A 20,235-nucleotide genomic window follows, 5' to 3' on the forward strand; every position below is an offset into this window, starting at 1 on the left:
ACTCCCCTGTAGGTCCGGGGCTGCCAGCCAGAGTGGTCCCGTCTTGGCTGATTTTGGCGCCCCATAAAACGGCGCCCGGTGCGATCGCGCTCCAGTGTCGCAACTGGACAACTTTTACACATGACATGCGTCTGAAAGTTCTTAGGGACTACGGAGTTCTAATTATCACTACGTATCCCTAAATACCTCCAACACGGACGTATCACGGGGTCATTGGGGTCATTTGGCACGCTCACACAATGTGATTGCCTTCAATGTTATAATATTGTTTTGCTATAAAAACTTTAGGTATCTGAGATAACATTCTATAAATATTCCTTGTAACACGTCAAATGTTCACTTGACTTGTTTGCTTCAGAAGTTATCTCAGTTTATTTGCTTAGCCCACACGTATTGTTTATCTCAGTTATTATGTAACTTGCATAGTGCAGTATCTTTGTTTATGCAAATGTGCCCTTCATACTCGCGTGCGCACAAAGAACTACTTTTAATAATGCTAGTTTATGCACAAAATAGAAAATAATTATGCAGCCATATTATATTTGGAGGAGCTCGGTGGCGCAGTGGTGAACGCGCTCGGTCTGCGATTGTTGAAGTTAAGCAACTTTCGCAAAGGCCGGTCATAGGATGGGTGACCACAAAAAAAAGTTTTCATCTCGAGCTCCTCCGTGCTTCGGAAAGCACGTTAAGCCGTTGGTCCCGGCAGCATTAGCAGTCGTTAATAACCATCAATCCGCACTGGGCCCGCGTGATGGTTTAAGGCCCGTTCTCCCTATCCATCCATAGGGAAGGCCCGTGCCCCAGCAGTGGGGACGTTAATGGGCTGATGATGATGATTATATTTGGCATAAAGTTCGGCCTTTTATGAGCAGGATACATAATGAGGGACTTCTCAGGCTACGTTCCCTAAAAAAATGTAGATGGCGCTGTTCAGATTTAACGTGATAATTACCTATTTTCTCATTGCTCGGGGTACGTATTTATTAAAAAATATAATGCAATGGCAAAGGCGCATTTAAAATAATTGTTGCTTGTTAAAAAAATATTAGTCAGTAATTCACTTAGTCTTTGACACAAGTCCTTGGAATGTTGGAGATACCAATTGAATGGTAACACTTACGTCATCAATGGGCTTGTCATAGGATTGCGCATACCTGGGGGGTTAAAATGGCCACATCGAAACAATTCATCTAAGAAAGCAATGTTGCAATTTGACATTTGCGCATATAAAAGTAAGTGCACAATGCAAACAAATGTCAAAAATCAACATTGCATTCCATGAATTGAATTGAATTGAATTGCTTCGATGTGGCCATTTTAATCCCCCTGGTCATAACACCAGCATCATCTGGAGCCTTTATGTCATCGAACCTGTTCGGCAAACGTAAAAAACACATTCAATTCGAAGCATCCGTTCTGAAGCTACGGTGGCACAGACAGTCAGGCACGGAACTTATAACACACCTCTTTGCGTTGCGTCGGGGGATAAAACACTATAACTTGCTGATAAGGCTCTGTTTGTACAAATGACTTTGACAAAGCAAAAAACGTAATAAGATTTCCACATTTTTCCTGCGTTTCTCCATTGTTTGATACGGCTGTGTAGGAGAAGCTGTCTTTGTTTTTTCCCGTCGCCCATAGACAGAAAGAAAAATATTTTGAGGGGCGCCTCTGTGAGACCTACCTAATTAAATCTTTTAAAAATCTCGTTTACGGCCACCCATCAAATGTATCATATTTTATGTGGCCGCTAAGAGGGCCAATTCACAGGCCAGGTGTGCCCAATCCGTATACTCCCCTGTTGATTTTGGCGTCCCCCTATTTCGGGGCCCGGTGTGATAGCACCGCTTGCACCGCCGAAGGGCCTGCTTCTCAATTGAAATATACCTTTATTCAGTAGGTAACATAGTTACACTTTGAATCGTCATTTTTTACTTAACGAACGCCCCATCCGCCTAAAACTACTGCAGCTTCTCACAACCTGTATTGTAGGGGAAAAGAAGCTGCAAGAAATACCTCGGCACAGGGCCCTAGACTTCTTTAAAAAAACATAAGATATTGTTACAATTTAGTAATTTAGCTGCCTAATATCAGTTTCCAGACAGTTAATCCCATGCATTCATATCTTCCAAATAATCACTATGTATATCTTCTAAATAATCGGGGAGCGCCGGTTCCAACCACGGTAACAGCCTAACACCAATGAGTTATTAATTTATCTTAAGTGCAGTTTTCACTAACACAATTAAAACACATTTGGCTCGACCATTATAGACGGCTATAGGGCTTAGAACCTATCACGTTGGTCTAACAGAAAGCTCGGTGAGGTGTGGATACTTAGTTCATCTTGCGATGGATGTACCTGTGACTACTCCAAATGGGATTTAGTTTATTTTTATTATTAAAATTGGGACGGATAACTACCGGTTTGTAGTATGATATCAGTGTACGTAGTATACATAAAATTGTTATGGAAAAAAATATAATGTAGAACTTTTGTACCAATACATAATTGTATTTACTTTTGTATATTTTAACTAGTTCAGTTCGGCTTTAGGCGTTGTTTTAACAATGATATTATAACGGTAATGAAACGATATATCTTTTTAAACAAAACAATTACAAGTCTTTTTATACAGCCGGCATTGCACATTAATAACATTTTTAATAAACAAATACGAATCTATGTGTCGAACAATGTAAAGCAATAAGATGCTTTTAAAACTGTATATTATTGGAAAATAGATATGAAATAACATCGTATAAATGGAAATGTTGAATGTTAATTATATTAAGTGTTGGAAATTAAAAATCGAGGCTAACAACGTCCTTGATAGTTGATAAAGGCAATTTTTTTGGAAAAGTAAGGTAGTAACTTGAAAACCGATATTGATGTAAATTCATACGTAATAGATAAGTACTTACTCAGGAATGGAATTGTCTAAATATGTATTTAACGATGTCTATAGATCTTATTAATGTATGTCAATCATATAATCAAATTGCTAAAGTGATTCCATGTAATTAACATATCCAATTACATTTTTGGCATATTTAACGAAATAATGCGTTCACAGAAATTATTTAATGAAAAGTACATTAAGGGCTTGTTTTCTATTATTGCTGATAAAACACCCAAATGTGTTTTTTATTGGTGTATTTCCAGGCGACAGACCCTTAATACACACTCACCTCGTATTTTAAAATGCCATAATAATAGTCTAATATGCTTACGTCCGCAAATAAAACAATCGCCATGTTTTGCAATGTGTCTAGTCAAACATGTGTTTCAAGCAATATTTATGTGAAATTGTCCATAAATGAATCATTTTACAATACATAATGAGTATTTGTAGTGTTAAGGACAAGTCATATTTGTTAGTTGTAAGACGTTTACATTGTAAAAGTATATCGATATAATTTGTTAATAAATGTACCTTTATTGAATAAAGTCAAATAATGTTTGTTATAATTGTTTCTTATTTATTTTTGAATGAGTAATTTTACCTGTCACTACATCTCTACTAAAATAGCTTGATTAAAATCATAGCAGGGCAGAAGATAGGAAAGCTGTATACACACATGTCTAATAAATTAATTACCAATGATTTTGTTTAAAATAAATTGAGACATTACATTACACTATGGACGGCCGTCAATCCGCACTGGGCCCGCGTGATGGTTTAAGGCCCGATCTCCCTATTCATCCATAGAGAAGGCCCGTGCCCCAGCAGTGGGGAAATTAATGGGCTGATGATGATGATGGACGGCCGTCATACAACGACAGTGACATCGCTTCCAAAATATTTGGAACATTATCTGAAGGATATTCATTCTATCTTAATCAAGATAGCCTACTAAGAACTAAACATTTTTCGCCTTGAAGTTATTTATTTTAGCCGCAAATCATTGATAAACTGCACGCAATCAACATAGACCAAAAATACATACTATTTTAAACTTCAATTTAAACATAACTCTGTACCGTCGGTGAAAAGTAATACAACTCGAGTTGTATCACTTTTGAGTTATTAGCACACACTTCATGTTCAAAAAATTCTCTTTCTTTCTGTCTAATTCTCGTAACTGTAGCTATTATAAATTCGGAGATAATTTTTGTGTTTAGTGATATAAGTACTGTTTGTGAAGGATTCATGCTGTTATAACACGTGTAACATAATTCTGTACCGTCGGTGAAAAGTAATACAACTCGAGTTGTATCACTTTTGAGTTATTAGCACACACTTCATGTTCAAAAAATTCTCTTTCTTTCTGTCTAATTCTCGTAACTGTAGCTATTATAAATACGGAGATAATTTTTGTGTTTAGTGATATAAGTACTGTTTGTGAAGGATTCATGCTGTTATAACACGTGTAACATAATTCATCTTAACTTGTATTAAAGTGAAATGAAGATTTTCATTAAATATTTTGGTGTAAGTAAATGCAACTCAACATATATTAAAATACACGTAATCCTTGAATTCTCACGGTCCGTGTTTAATGATATAATTTTAGTTGTAACATCAAACACCAAATTTATTTTTTCGTGAAAAGTAATATAAATTAATATATATCAAAATATTTCAGAAAATACGATCTTGGATATCAATAACGTGTCGTGTATAATGATACATACAAGTTCGATTCCATGCGCCACCAGTATGTATCCTAGGGTGACCTCCGCATAAACCTGTCTATGGGAAGACATTTTGTCTAGAGCCACAGCAAACCATATCTGATCCGCATTGCGAATGGGTATAGGTTAAGTTAGTACTTCAGACCAAACCGTGTTTTTTCTCTTTCTGCTATAGCCACCTTGTAATACTTAATTACAGTACCTCAATAAGTTGTGGGTCCTGATCATGGCGTCGTTATCACCATGGCAGGGTTAGTCAAGAGGTATTTGAGATTTGTCATAACTGTCGTTAGTCTCCTTCCCTTAGCTCGAAGCATAGCTGTTTTACATATTTATTTATTTATTTATAAAAAAGGTACACCAACAGCTTATATAATAAAACATTAAATAAAATAAAAGTTACATCAGGAATTAGACTGTTGCATAAGCCAATTATAGGTGCACACAACATTTGCAAAGTAGGACAACGTAATCGTTTAGTAGATAACTAAATAATAAAATTTAAAAAACAGATAATTAAAAAAATACATAAAAAAGTAAAATATATGTTATGCTGGAGGACATAAATATTTATAAATTTTATCCTTATACTGCCTGAGAGAATTGAAAAATAGGTCTAGATCAGGCATTGCGGCACTTAGTTCATTATGAGTCACGCAGATGCGACTCAACGCTGTATGACTACCGACATTGGTTCTGTTAGCAAGGGGACAAAATTTTTTGCTGATGGGCTTTCTAGGTAATGTTCTGGGCACTGACAATCTAAGACGAGAGAGAAGTGGTTCACATCTAATAACTCCATTCACAGACCTATGAAGAAAAACTGCATCATGCACTTTACGGCGATTGTACATAGTTTTCTTGATTACATGCAGGTTAAGCGGTGGCAGATTGAACGCTGCCTTCATTGCTAAGGAGGTTGTAGACGTGAAATAATGGCTCCAAATATTACCGAGCTCCAATTAATATGCAAGCCATTCAATACCCGCTGGTTAGATCTTTGATGCAAGCGCTGGTAGTGGTATGTTTGAACCTACCCAGCCATAGATGATCGTACATACTTTTGGGTTTACTTTTGCTACTGGGATCCAGCTCGGCATCGGCAGCATCGGGATCTGCCACATCTTCTCAAGAGAAGATTACCAGTTTCTCAAACACGTTGAATGATGTAAATTTGTCGAGCTTCCTCATTTTTATAAAGGGAATAACTTCTCTGAACTCTTGAGCACCACCAGTAATATTTTTTTCTGTATTTTGATTACATAAGAGAGAATTACGCACAGGACTGTGAAAAATGGAAAGAGGAAGGGGAGGCCTTTGCCCAGCAGTGGGATCTTGTAGGATAGATTAGATTAGACTAAATAATTGGCAACATCACGGGCACAACCCCTTAAATAAACCAGGTCACAAAGTTTGTAAAATCCCAGGAGGTATTTGAGCTTCTGAAAGGAGTTAGTAGGCTTACATAGTCAATAAAAGCACGCATAATGGACCACTTGCGTTTATGCGGAAAACTGAGCCCATTGAAATAACATTACATATGGGACATTCGAGTATTCATTGAGTCAAGTCAGGGGTCTATGGTGGCTCAGTTATAACCCTGACACTAGGGTTGATGGGGTTGGTAATTCACCTCACAATCCACACGATAGAAGAAGAAGATGGGACATTTGCCCATACATGTTGTGCCGACCCCACCTAGAGTGAGATAAGGGCAGGAGGATGATGATGATATAGTGGGAAGTTTGCCCACTTCACAATAGTGGTCCATACGCGAGGATACGCGGAAAATCCCCCACGTGTGCTTACGTGTAGAGTTTTGCGGAAACGAGCTAATTTAACCATAACAGACCATGGTAAAGGTGATAAGACCTACCCTGAGCATAGCCCTGTGTAACCAATATGTTTGGAGGTGAACCAATGATCTTCATTTGCACTACCTATTCTTATCGTCAACATTGATTCGACTCCGTTTATCGTTTTGTCAATGTTGCGGGCTACCATTAGACCGGGAATTTTGATAATTCAAAATATCGAATGTTACTGTACTTTAGGGGATTTTGATTGTGGAATGAGTTGTGATCTTTTAAATAGTTTCAGCAGGAAAGAAGTAACACTTACCGGTTTGTGTGATTTTGGTTTAAAAGTAAGTAGGTACATCACCTTTATCTTCAGGCCATACTGCCAGGCTAGCCCGAAACATTCCTAATGACCAGTCTTAATATGATTTCTCTTACCTTCATTTGTTAGGGGTAGAAAAAAGTGGTTTTGATTAGGGGCGTAGTGTAGTGTACAAAATGTGTTTGTAGCGGGCAGCAGTGGTGGTTTTGACCGGTTATTTATGAGTTTAAAATCATAACAAAAATATCTTATTATCGCCACCTTACACTATATATACGTGTACCATCTTTATATGTATTTATTACTAGAAATTCGTAAAAACATGTATCATTTTACACAATAAAACCGAAAAAATAAGTCATGTTAAACCACTTGACACAAATTCGTTATAGTTTATCGTTTGTGTCAATTGATATAAGTTACGTTTCTTTACTTTTTAAAGAAAATAAATAGAATTTTGCCTTTTTACAACTTTATGAAATAAACTTTCTTCCAAGACATTTTGTTTTTTGTAGAATAAGACTGTAAAATTATTAATTGAAATATGATATATCAACGATGACTTTTGTATAGTTATGTCTGTAAAAAGGTATAACTAGACTTGTATCAATTTACACAGTATAAAAGTTGGTGTCAACTGATACGTGTAATTTATTTTGATCCACTACCATTTCTGTTTAGGTTCTAAATATAACTAAATATTAGAAAAGAAACCTTCCATCATCACCTATCGACACATCTAACTTCTGTACCATTATTCCTTATAAGTCGCGAGCTAGATTTTTTTTTAATTTAAACTCGATTTTCTCAAAACTTGAATTTTGGACTTGTATTACTTTTCACCGACGGTACAGAACTTTGAATGCTGCTATTGTGTTGTACACATGTAATGAAACGATATACTTTCCCGCTTGAATAAGTATAGAAAGATGCAATATAAACTTTCTACTTTTTAGAACGCGTGGCTTAAAAAAATCATAGTAACTAATTCTTTCTATTTGAGATTTAAAGCAAGCCCGGGAGATCCCAAAAAAAGTATCAATGTAGGTGTGTAGACACATGTGCTAGGAATAGTATTCATTAACATGTAGCTGCTAGTTTTGTGCTTTTTCGGAGATAATCGCATCCGCGAGGTAAACGCCTGGAGAAACATATGGAGCAATATCTTACATGGCATCATTATTTTTTCAAAGAGTGGGTATTTATTTATTATTTTTTAAAGGATCACTTACAGCTTTGCACATTATAACAAAGATATCAAAGATTATGTTAACTTATCTAGGTATATGTTTAATCATCGTCTCATTCAGTTTGTGCTTCCTTGACGTGAAATTTCTAAGGAGAATTTATGTTATTAAGTGTTGGCGTCAGGCTTAAAAATAAATTTAGAAAAAATTTAGAGATACACACGGGAAACGACTGAGTTAGGTATATGTTTCATAGTGTCCTTGGTATAATATGCCAGTAACAGTCCACATTTAGTTTATGGTATCGTAGAATACAATGGAATAGGGCCCATAGATCAGTTATCAAAAGATACGCAAGAGTCAAATTAAAAGATATTTAGGTAGTAGGCTAAACCATACTAAGCAAAATCAAGACATTTATCCAAAACTGATGTCATATATTCTCTGCTTTTGCTATCGAATCTGATTATATCCAGCAGTTTGGTAGGTAAGTAAATCGCAACATGCGTTTTTAGCTGATGCAAAAGAAGACCAAACTTTATCTTTTATGAAAGCATAAATTGTAAATTAGTTTTAACTTGAAAAACAACGGCCTCCATGGTCCAGTGGTTAAGCGTTGGGCTCACGATCCGGAGGTCCCGGATTTGAATCCCGGTGGGGACATACCACTAAAATCACATTGTGATCCCTAGTTTGGTTAGGACATTACAGGTTGATCACCTGATAGTCCGAAAGTAAGATGATCCGTGCTTCGGACGGCACGTTAAGCCATTGGTCCCGGTTACTACTTACTGATGTAAGTAAATAGTCGTTACATGAGCCATGTCAGGGGCCTTTGACGGCTCTATAATAACCCTTGACACCTGGGTTGATGAGGTTGGTAATTGACCTCACAACCCACACGACAGAAGAAGATTTTAAATTTTTTTTGTACGAGTATGTAAGAAGTCTTTTTTTATCGACAAGTCCACCAATTTTGCATCTCTCATCTGTTTCATGGTATTTTTTGTTTGCAATCAATTAATCTTTATAAAAGGAAAGCGCCTGATAAAAATACATAGCAAAAGTGCAGCCACGCTTTGCACTTTGTGCAGACGCAACTATAAAATGTACACTCCATGCCATAATTTACACGTAATGACACTATAAATACACCAAAAGATTATTATATTTTGTGTTTAACTAGTTTATTGTACATTACACTATGGACGGCCGTCAATCCGCACTGGGCCCGCGTGATGGTTTAAGGCCCGATCTCCCTATTCATCCATAGAGAAGGCCCGTGCCCCAGCAGTGGGGAAATTAATGGGCTGATGATGATGATGGACGGCCGTCATACAACGACAGTGACATCGCTTCCAAAATATTTGGAACATTATCTTCGTTATAAATATGTTATGATTCTGATTTTTTTTTATTTTTTATTTATTTATTAAATCTTAATACTAAAAATACAATTTGTCAATGCCCTGCAAAACTGTTAAACAGTTTGTCTGCAGGAAAGAGTCTCTCCTAATAATATGAAATTATATCTAATAGTCAATGAATAACATAAGTTACCTAGGAATAATAAGTTAGCTAGACACGAGTCTAGAAGGTGTTGTTTAAGTATTTTTTTTATATTTACTTTTATTTGGTTCTAGACGGATGTTCTCAGGCAAACTATTCAGTAAGTAGGGAAGTCCCTTTTTTAGAGTTTTATTTCCTATTAATTACGCAATATAAATATCATTCATTAGTCAAGTGCATTCAAAAGAATACTTATTCATTAATACCCACAAATGTATCGTATACATAAACTGAATACCTGTTTTGTTAACAACAATGATCTAGCATCAAGTCCGCGTGTCCGGGCTATTGTATGCTTCTTCTTATCGTGTGGGTTGTGAGGTGGAATACCAGCCTCTTCCACCCTAGTGTCAGGGCTATGATTGAGCCGCCAAAGGCCCCTGACATGGCTCATGTAACGATTACTCACCGGGACCGGGATTAGTAACCGGGACCAACGGCTTAACGTGCCTTCTGAAGCACGGATCATCTTACTTTCGGACAATCAGGTGATCAGCCTGTAATGTACTAACCAAACTGGGGTACAAAGTGGTTTTTGTGATATCTCCCCACCGGGATTTGAACCCGGGGCCTCCGGATCGTGAGTCCAACGCTCAACCACTGGACCACAGCGGCCGTGTTGTATGCTGATCCACTGTGTGTCATAGAAAAACATGGCAAAAAGTCGCACGTATTATAATAATTATCTTTATTAAAATTCATAAATAAGTTAAATAGAAAAAATAAAATGATCTGGCTTTATTTAGTAATCAGAATTTCATAATTATTTTTTTACTTAGGAAACTACCCAATTGGTGCAATTGAAGAACAAATCTATAATTATGCAGCCTAGTTCAAGAGCTAGAGGGCATGTATTGTTCTTACAGCTGTCATTCTATTCAGGCTATTTTTGGCGGACTTTAACATAAAAATAGCATATAGGTAAAAAAACGTAAAAAATGGTAAAGTATGTTATCCCCCTTGGCCGTAGGTTTCGTTGTGGATGTTGTGGTTGACGGCGCGGTTGCCCTTGTAGAGGTAGGTGCTCTTGAGGTTCTTGAGCTCGTTGGGGGTGAAGTTGGGGCGTGCGCGGGTGGGATCCAGCGCGCGCGTGCCCCAGATGTCGATCACCGTGCGGATCTCCTGGTAGGGCCCCGAGTGCAGCACGATGAGCACCCCCGGCGTGTTCACACCGCCCGCCTTGACATAAATACACATATACATTTTAATGCAAAAATAAACAGTTACACACTGCGGTTACACAGGTGATAGAGGCTTATCAATTGGCGACTTAGTCGAGTTCCTGCAGGTAACCAACCTAAGGCTGTTTCTGAATGGTGGCCAAAGTATGGTATGTGATAACGAGTCAGACCACCAGCCCGGTGGTCGGATGACATTGTGAGGTACACCGGAAAGCAATGGATGAAACTTGCACATGACCGGAAAGTATGGCGTGAAAGAGAGGAGGCCTATACCCAGCAATGCCTGTATACAGGTTGAGTAGATAATAGAACCAACCTTAATAGTGGCGCTTGCGCCGCACGAACGTATCGCCAGGTTGTCCACGTGGATATACTTGATGGTGCGGTTGGGGAAGTAGTTCTCGTAAATGTATATCTGGCCTTCCTTGACGGAGACGGGCGGATTCTCGATGGTGGCAGTATCCATGCGCGCGTATTCGCGCTTCCACTCGCCCAGCTCCACGGGCACCTTGCTGCGGTCGCAGAACATTCGCCCCGACACCAGCGGCACCAACACCAGCACCATCAACACCTCCATTTAGCAAGAAAGCATTTGATCGTTTGAACCGACTCAAGTACTATGCGCGGCCGCACACCTGACCCATTGTTTCCACTTTTGTGTTGATAAGGTTTGTAGTTTATTTCTAATTTGAATGGCCTCACTGCGGTTGTCTGAGTGATGTCACGAGCCACGAACGCCCAGCTGTGTTGTTGGAAAGTACGCCATACTTTATGACTGTAACGTGTAGTTTGTTTTGGAAAAAATCAAAGCCAATTTCTAAGGTTGCATTCATGCAATATTTTATATGTTTAACAAGTATTTTCGGTAGATAGGGTAAGTATTTTAGAAATGAAACAGGATGTTCAACGGCACAATTTATTTATTGTAGACATGAATGTGGTCCCTTAAATTAAAACTTCATTTAGTATTTAAATTTAGAAATTAATAACATTATAAAACTATTGGAGCAAAAAAAATAAGTTCGCATCGCTTTAACAGCACATTTAGAAAAGCAGATCACCATTTTGATTGTTTAAAATATAATAAAACGCGAGATTCGAAAAAAGAGGATATCATAGATTTTGAAAGTTCTTTGGTGTAACTAATCAAGATTTTTAAAGATCACCAGATTTATTAAGTAACTTAAAAACGATGTCTGAAAATATAAAAAATAACATAATGATAATATAATTATTTTACACATAATATCACTCTAATATTCATAAAAATACTTAAACTACGACAACTAACTTTCAGTTTCGTGTATTGTGCGGGCAGGGGCGCGCGCGCCGCCAGTGGGACGCCGCGCGCCGCGCCCGCGCCGGGTGCGTGCACTAGGTGCGCGCCCGATAGAGTTCCGCAGGACAGGGTACACGAACCATTACATGGTCAGCTCAACACGGGACTTTCACGTCCATCATAAACACACAGATAATATTGTACAATATAATTACATGATTCTTTTTGATTCAGTGTAAATAGTTTTATAAAAATCTACTTATTTTAAACTTTAAAAATTGTTACGAATTGATTTAGATTTATTTTTGTATTGTGTAAATTCGGTTAAGTAGGTAATGTTCCTTTAACTTTTGAATGTGCATAAAAGTGCACTTATACTTTGGACAACAACAATAATTGTATGTTTGACATCTGTCCCACTAACAAAACAACACATACGACCAAACTAAGAACTATCAATAGAAAGAAAGGCTTGTCGAGACTTAAGCGGTTTTTTGAATAACGTAGATGGTAAACTGTATGTGTCCTAAATCTAAATAAAATTTAGAAATAATTCCAAAATTTAAGTAACAATGATTAATTGACGTTAAATTTTACTACTATCAGTGGCGTGACGTGCATGTGGCGTGCGAGTTATGGATATACGGCTATATAAAACGCGATTGAGCTTGATTTTAGGGCTTTCATTTGAGCATATTTTCTTTAAGTATGTTCAGTGTCGCATACACCTATAAACGAGCATTTCATTACTACGTTTTTCAATAAATGATGACTATTAGGTAGTAGTAAGCCACCACTCGTAATGAATTCGTAAATATCTATGTTTAGTGATAAAGAAAGTAATAAGTGCGGCGACTGTAGGTCGATGAAATGAGATAGAAAAGTATTAACACCTTAAAGACGTGGTATCCATCGTCGTAGCAATCGCCGCGCCACCGTAACTAACCTTATGTTCGCACTATAATACTAACAAGGACGGACAAGCCAATATTGACCTCACGGAACTCAAGACACGTTAGTTGAGGACTTCATACGGTTATTTTTTGTGATGTCTCTGAGCATAGGTGTTGGCTGGTGCCGCTACTATATCGCGACACTATACCTAATGTTTACTATTGTTATGATTCAATGAACATTTTATTCATAACGTGTTTACAGGCCAAATTCGGTTCGCAGTAAAAATTGTGGTCTCGTATCAAAGTGCATATTATTAATAAAAGGTGGAAAACCTAATAGAACACCATTCCATACTTATCAAATTCTTGTATATCATTATAGTATATTTGTACATAGTTATAATAAATATCAAAAATGTTCATATTTTCGTGCGATAAATACACGGAAAATACTTACTGCTACTACGAAAAAATGTTTAACTTTACATTCATAAAGTAAACATTCAAATTTGTTCATCTCAATAAAAAATATTTTGTAATTTAAGCCCTTTTCGGTAATCCACCTTAGTGATATGTTTATTGACTAATCTTATTTAAATTGAATCTATATAAAATTGGTCTGAAAAGTCGCGACACAGCAGTAAGTTCACTTTAAGCTCACATCATTTCAAAATAAGTATAAATAGTAGTAAACGATCGAATCAATCGAATTTTCACTTGTTAGTCGCGGCTGAGTATTGTACCGGAGTAACCTGTATGCTCGCGAACAATACTTTTTTGACGTAGTGTTTCTAATCACAATTATTGCACTTAAGTGTTCAAAACAACTCGTATTTTTTAAATATTTTTCTATATTACTACACTTAGTAATTTGCACTTGCATTAAGTATTTCATCGAGCACGAAAATAACTGGCAATACGAGCTATTTTTCTAGCAATTTTTGATATATATTTAAATTAGCTAGTTACTTTTTGCGTTGGTGCCCCCGGCAGCCAATACTCGCCGCTACCAAATCTCATGTTCACATCAATAGACCAGACCACGCCGGAATTTGTTCTACTTAGAGCATCACGAATGCCGATACCTATACATACGTCTCACTTGTATAATGTGTAAATTCTTAAACGTACATCTGTGCACAGAGCTGCTTTACGATTTATACTATTTCTTACCAGGAACGGAAAAGATACTCTTTTATATTAGCAGCCAGAGCTTTAATATTTTTTTATAAGCAGTTTTTTTTTTGTAAAATATAGTAATAGATCGGCAGTGTTTTACGGTTGTATATTCAGTTAATGTAAATTGTTCCCAAGAAATATATTGCAGTACTTTCCGTTCCCAATAAAGTATCACCATTTTCAAACGTACTTTCATAGCTACATCTCAAACTCACCGCTTGAATGTCATCAAATTACATGACTAACTGCATAAGATAGCGGCCTTGTTTACAAAAAAAAAAAATGAGTAAAATGTGTATACACCTGGTTCTAAGGCACATAAAAATGTAAAAATAACATTATTTTAGTAAAAGCTGCATAGATACATCGGAGACACCTAACAAAATTATGATTACGTATAAAATATGATTCGAACACAGCCGATGTTATTACAAAACCAAGTCAGAAAGATAAAGTAGGTTTAACACGTTCATGGTAAATTTTTCGCCATGTTTTGACCCAAGTATTTTGTACAGGCGGATGTGACCGTTTTGCCGACACAGGAATCGATCGATCAGTAATACATAGTGACCCTAAAGGCTAAAGCTGCTGTTGAGGGCTATAGCACCGGTGACACTTTACACAGAAATATACTTGTGTAATTAGACATTGTTAAACGTTCTGTCGTTACTGCAAAATTTAAAACGACTTAGCAGTTCTGTAAGATTTAGTACGTTAAACACGACGGTTATTACCTTTCTGTCAACGTGTTAAAATTCAATTCGCACCACGAAATAAGTCAAACGAAACGCATCCATATCGCGTGGCGCCACCTATCGACTTATTATGCGACGACGGTCTTCCGGTTCCTGCAGCAACCGCCATATTCGTTTCATACTTTTTTGAATACACATACCACGACGTCGTCTAATACGCACTGCATTTGTTTTTATTGTAGACTTACCTACCTTTGTTACTAAAAAATAAATTTAGTGAACAACGTAATAAAGCTACTCATTGAAGAGCGCCTGCACACACCCAAAAGAAAAGGGGACGAGAGCCTGAAGTCCTCAACAGGAACTAATTGCCAAGTCATAGGCTAGCAATTCTATGCGGAATCTGCGACAGCAGCGCGACGACCGCTGGACTCCTTTCATGACACGGACTATATTTTAAAACCTAGTTTATCTTTTAATCTTTGTTTTGTAATAACACTAAGCGATTCAGTTAATGCTAAGTCGGTGTAGTATGTTGCATATTACCCTTTTGCGATAGAATTACAGTGGATAATTACGTAAAAATAGCTATCAGTCCTATGGGTCAGGATCCTTATCATAAACATACGAGAGGGGTAGTCAGGATCCTTATTACACACAGATCTGAGGTTAATCGATGACATTAGCTTTAGGCATTATATTTGAACGAAATTGTTGAATAACAGCAGTGCGATAAAGATATGTTTATAAGTGACGTAATAATAAGCTGCGCGTCCACTAGATCGGTATACGCGCAAGCGATGCTTGTTTTCTATACAATACATTAAGTATCGGTAAATCCACGTGTTGTACACTGACAGATTCGCGCAGGTTATCATATTAAATGGCACACAGTTGCAGAAACGCTCTTCAAATTTTAAAGGCGTCTTCACATACTAATGAGCCATTAAACTGATGCACTAAACAACATTATCGAACTATGAAATTCTGATTACTAAATAAAGACAGATCTAAAGGTGACAAAACACGTTTTCTTTTTTCTATTTAACTTATTTACGAATTAATAAGTGCGACATATTGTTAGGTTTTTCTATGACGTCACCGGTTGCTTTTTCTTGCAAATTCCATAGTAATTTCGTGTTTTGACGTTTAGTAAAAAGTAACTGAGTTGACCAGTTGGAAACTACCCTATTTTTAAGTTCGGATTTTTGAGTTGCATAAAGCATCATTAGCGCTTATGGCCGCATTAAAATGTCAGTTTGAGATTATGAGTTTCTTAAAGTCATTAATAAGGTGTGTTTTTCTCATACTTTTACCTAATTACATTAACACAACACAAACATCAGTTTGATAATGTCATCATTGGATAAATGCGGGCGCTCCGTATGGTCTACTTAAGTGGCAGGGCAGGGTAATGACGTTAGGTGTCTCCGCGGTGGTTAGTGGTGGCGTAAGGGGTGAGGGGTCGGCTCGTGCGCTTGCGCAGAACGGGCGTGGCGCGTGGTGTCTACATGTGGATGGTCGCAGCCGTGTAGCGCGCCTCGCCGCGCCGCCAGCTCCACTGAGACGGCCGGTACTGTTCACATATTAAGTCAATTAGCTTCTACAATTTTCTTGGGGGCCTGGTTAAATCTGGGGGTAACCAGTACGATTTTTCATATAATAAGTACGATTTTTCTTAGAAGCATTTTTTAATTGATTGGAGGAAGTGATGGTGTGACAAGATCGTAGTAAATTGAATTCCGTCTGTCCGTCTGCCTACCCAGGATCAGATGATGGGTTAAAATGGCCACATCGAAGCGATTCCTTTAAGAAAGCAATATTGCAATTTGACGTTTGCGCATATAAAAGTAAGTGCGCAATGCAAACAAATGTCAAATTGCAATACTGCTTTCTTATATGAATTGCTTCCATGTGGCCATTTTAACCCCCTGATCATCTGATCCTGGGTAGGCAGACGGAATTTACTACGATCTTGTCACACCATCACTTCCTCCAATCAATTAAAAAATGCTTCAAAGAAAAATCGTACTTATTATAATTAAACTAAGTTATTTGTATGGGCCTTACATAATCACGCGACGCCGACAAAGGAGTTAAGAAAAATCGACCTTATTATCACTATACTGTGATCGTTGTTTGTATTGTTTATATATACTGATAAAAATCAGTCAGAATATGGGCCATACAAATAACGATCACGTTACGCGAGAGGTTTGTCACGATAGAAGCAATTCGAAACCCAGCCTCTGCCTACCCCGGTAGGAAACAGGTGTAACATAAACAGCCTGTATACGTCCCACTGCTGGGCACAGGCCTCCATCAACCGGAGGGGGAATGGAGCATACTCCACCACGCTGCTCCAATGTGGGTTGGTGGAAGTGTTTTTACGGCTAATAGCCGGGACTAACGGCTTAACGTGCCCTCCGAAGCATCATCTTACTTTTTCGGACAATGAGGTGATTCAAGCCTGAAAAATCCTTACCAAACAAAGGACAGTCTCACAAATGGATTTCGACAATGTCCCCAACGGGAATCGAACCCGGACCTCCAGATCGTGAGCCTAACGCTCTAACCACTAGGCCACGGAGGCTGTTATGTGTGCACGGAGGAAACATGTGTAAGTATAAATGTAATATACCTTGATAAGTAGCTGTCCAGAACGCGTGTGGGGGTTCTTGAAGGCGTAGAGTGTCCAGGCGGCGATGCTGGCGACGAGCGCGACGGCCACGAAGGCCGCGACCACGCCGCCGATGGGCGAGTGCGCCGGCGCAGGCTTCTCGTCGCGCACCGGCTCGTGGAGGGGTGTGCTTATATGGCTCGGCGGCGCGGGGGCCGAGTGCACTGAGGATGATATTACTATTATATCGTCACCTTATAGTGGAAACCACGTAAGCACAGCAAAGGATTGGAACTGCCTTCCGTAGATTGGTTTTCCAACTTGTTCAATACATCAACATAAATATTGAAAGTGTATAACAACTTTTTATTTTTATACTTCTAAAATGGTAGCTTTTGTATTTTTGTAATGTGGCAACATTGCCATTTGTCTTTTCTCTCTTCTTGACAATGTCTTGCGAGCGGCCGGACGATGTCCGATCTTAAATTAATATTTTTTCAATAGTGAAATCCATATTTCCAAGTTACTTTGTTTTATTTATAAACACAACTCGTTATAATCTGGACGTCTTAAAGGCTACAGTGAATAGGTATTTACTAGTTAATATGATCTATCCTAGACCACATCGTCATTTACCAAAAGGTGAGACTGTGGACAAACGCGAGTCTATATAATTAAAAAAAAATAAAAAATAACTGTTAAAGTGTTCACACTTGTTTCTATATCAACTACTTAAAGACACTTGTTTCTATATCGACTACTTACTTAGATCAATAAGTAGTAACCAAGGGTTTAACGTGCCTTCCGAAGCACGGATCATCTTACTTTTTGGACAATCAGGTGATCAACCTGTAATGTCCTGACCGAATTAGGGATCACAAAGTGATTTTTGTGGTATGTCCCCACCGGGATTCGAACGCGGGACCTAGTATATTATAGTTATACTGACTGGTGTTGACGACGGCCTGCGGGTAGGGGTGCTGCGAGTCAGTCACGTAGGCGGTGCTGCCGCCGTCGTCGGAGGCCGGGGGTTGCGACGCACGCGCCGGACACGCTGTCTCGTTGCTGATCGGGACCTTATCGCAATCTAGAGGGAAAAAATATATATGTTATTTAACTCATAATGGAGGAGCTCGGTGGCGCAGCGGTTAACGCGCTCGGTCTGCGGTTGATGAAGTTAAGCAACTTTCGCAAAGGCCGGTCATAGGTGACCACAAAAAAAAGTTTTCATCTCGAGCTCCTCCATGCTTCGGAAGGCACGTTAAGCCGTTGGTCCCGGCTGCATTACCAGTCGTTAATAACCGCACTGGGCCCGCGTGGTGGTTTAAGGCCCGATCTCCCTATCCATCCATAGGGAAGGCCCGTGCAGTGGGGACGTTAATGGGCTGGTGATGATGATGAACTCATAATTGTTGTCGTCGTCCACGCCAAGTTGCAGTGGTATTGGGCAAGTCAGTTATTTATTTAAAACCTTTTTTAAAACGCAAAGGTTGTCCATCGCCATACAACGTGGTAACGCGGCAAGCGTGATGGGGACCTTTGCGCCCGGATCCACCCGCGGGGGCTTATTTGACTAAATAGATTGTTATTGTCTATTTTATATAATGTGTATTTCTGTGTTGACTGTAATGTTTATTACGAATATTTGGTTGTAATATTTTAAAACCTTATCACTATTTAAATGAACGTTGTAGTAAGCCAATCTTTAAAACTAAATTAAAGTTGTTTTTATTGAACTCATTTGATGAACATATTGAATAGTTAGAAGATTTGTAGCATTTAAGAATTAAGTTTAAAACTTGCTGTAATAGATATAAGTAAGTAATGAGTGCATGATTTCGCCAACAAACTGTTTTTCAGTTTGGCGAATGTGTTTAAAATTGTAAACGGTTCTTATATTGTTATTAAATAAATAAAAATATAAAAACTACCATTTCAGAGTAGTTTAATGCGATAGTGCAGTAATTAAATAATCTAAGAAAATCATTTGAAAAAACACGACGGAAAATTTTACTTGATATCAGCTCTGAATCATCACCCAATGTTTCCGTTATGAATTCACTAACACCCTGTATAATACTTCGCATAACGGATACACTTACTTCGCAGCATCCAGTCCTGTTTGTTTCTGTCGGTGCCGCTGGAACATTTGTGTATCGCCTCACACCACATGCACTGGAACAAACATATCTATTATTCACAATACCTACTATACCCTAGATAACGTAGTGAGGTCGCAGGTTCGAAATCCAGCACAGAAGATCAGGTTAAGCCGCCCTCACACCCCGGACACTTCATACAAACAACCTCGTTTTACACAGACACCATACATTAATGTTATGTTATTCGAATTCATATATGGATCATAAATTATTCTCAGCAGCAAAGGAAAACATCGTCGAAACCCACATTCCCGAGAAATGCGTTTCGGAAATATGTGTTCGAACCTGTATTGGGCTGATTTTTCTTTCGCGGGTTAGAAAGTCAGGCAGTTGCATCTGTAAAAGCCCGGACTTATCGAATTTTCAGTTTAGGTAAGCGGACCCCGCGGAAACGCTAGACGTTATATAACTAAGTTGTTGTGGGATGTTTTATTACTAAGTAAGCGTAAATGGTAAAGATTTATGCTGCTGTCTTTGAATATTGTATTCAAAGTGACTTATGCCGAAGAAGGCATCGAGACACACCTGTTTAGGTTGAGCGACGTTCGTAAACCAATGTCACAAGATCCCACTGCTGGGCAAAGGCCTCCCCCTCCTCCTGCAAATTTTGCGGTCCTGTACCCGTCATGAGGCACCCAATGCGTGACGATCCGTGCCCACCGCTCAGGGTGCATGCGACAAACATGTCCGGCCCAATCCCATTTGAG

General features: G+C 38.4%; 2 protein-coding genes across 2 annotated transcripts in view; both read right to left on the reverse strand.

The window, feature by feature from the left end:
- Positions 1 to 10,337: 10,337 nt before the first annotated feature.
- Positions 10,338 to 11,295, reverse strand: LOC126380163 (uncharacterized). Its single transcript, XM_050029432.1, has 2 exons — positions 11,014 to 11,295; positions 10,338 to 10,695 (listed from the first exon to the last, which is right to left on the reverse strand). The coding sequence occupies exons 1-2, from the start codon at positions 11,272 to 11,274 to the stop codon at positions 10,468 to 10,470; spliced, it is 489 nt and encodes a 162-aa protein (XP_049885389.1). The 5' UTR covers positions 11,275 to 11,295; the 3' UTR covers positions 10,338 to 10,467.
- A 304-nt stretch (positions 11,296 to 11,599) lies between these two features.
- The window catches only part of LOC126380095 (plexin domain-containing protein 2), a 55,847-nt gene continuing 47,211 nt past the window's right edge, over positions 11,600 to 20,235 (reverse strand). Inside the window, exons 9-12 of the mRNA XM_050029320.1 lie at positions 19,469 to 19,541; positions 18,316 to 18,453; positions 17,388 to 17,590; positions 11,600 to 16,322 (exon numbers count right to left, since the gene is read on the reverse strand). Coding sequence (XP_049885277.1) covers positions 16,254 to 16,322; positions 17,388 to 17,590; positions 18,316 to 18,453; positions 19,469 to 19,541 — 483 coding nt within the window. The 3' untranslated portion in view covers positions 11,600 to 16,253. The remainder of the gene's footprint in view (positions 16,323 to 17,387; positions 17,591 to 18,315; positions 18,454 to 19,468; positions 19,542 to 20,235) is intronic.

This window comes from Pectinophora gossypiella, chromosome Z (assembly GCF_024362695.1).
Source record: "Pectinophora gossypiella chromosome Z, ilPecGoss1.1, whole genome shotgun sequence".
NCBI classification, from domain to species: Eukaryota; Metazoa; Arthropoda; class Insecta; order Lepidoptera; family Gelechiidae; genus Pectinophora; species Pectinophora gossypiella.

What these genes read in the sequence shown, in the direction of transcription:
- LOC126380163 (XM_050029432.1), bottom strand. Translation starts at nt 11,274, where the DNA reads ATGGAGGTGTTGATGGTGCTGGTGTTGGTGCCGCTGGTGTCGGGGCGA. An exon ending in GCGCAAGCGCCACTATTAAG is followed by an intron (nt 10,696 to 11,013) that starts GTTGGTTCTATT and finishes ATTTATGTCAAG; the next exon opens with GCGGGCGGTGTGAACACGCC.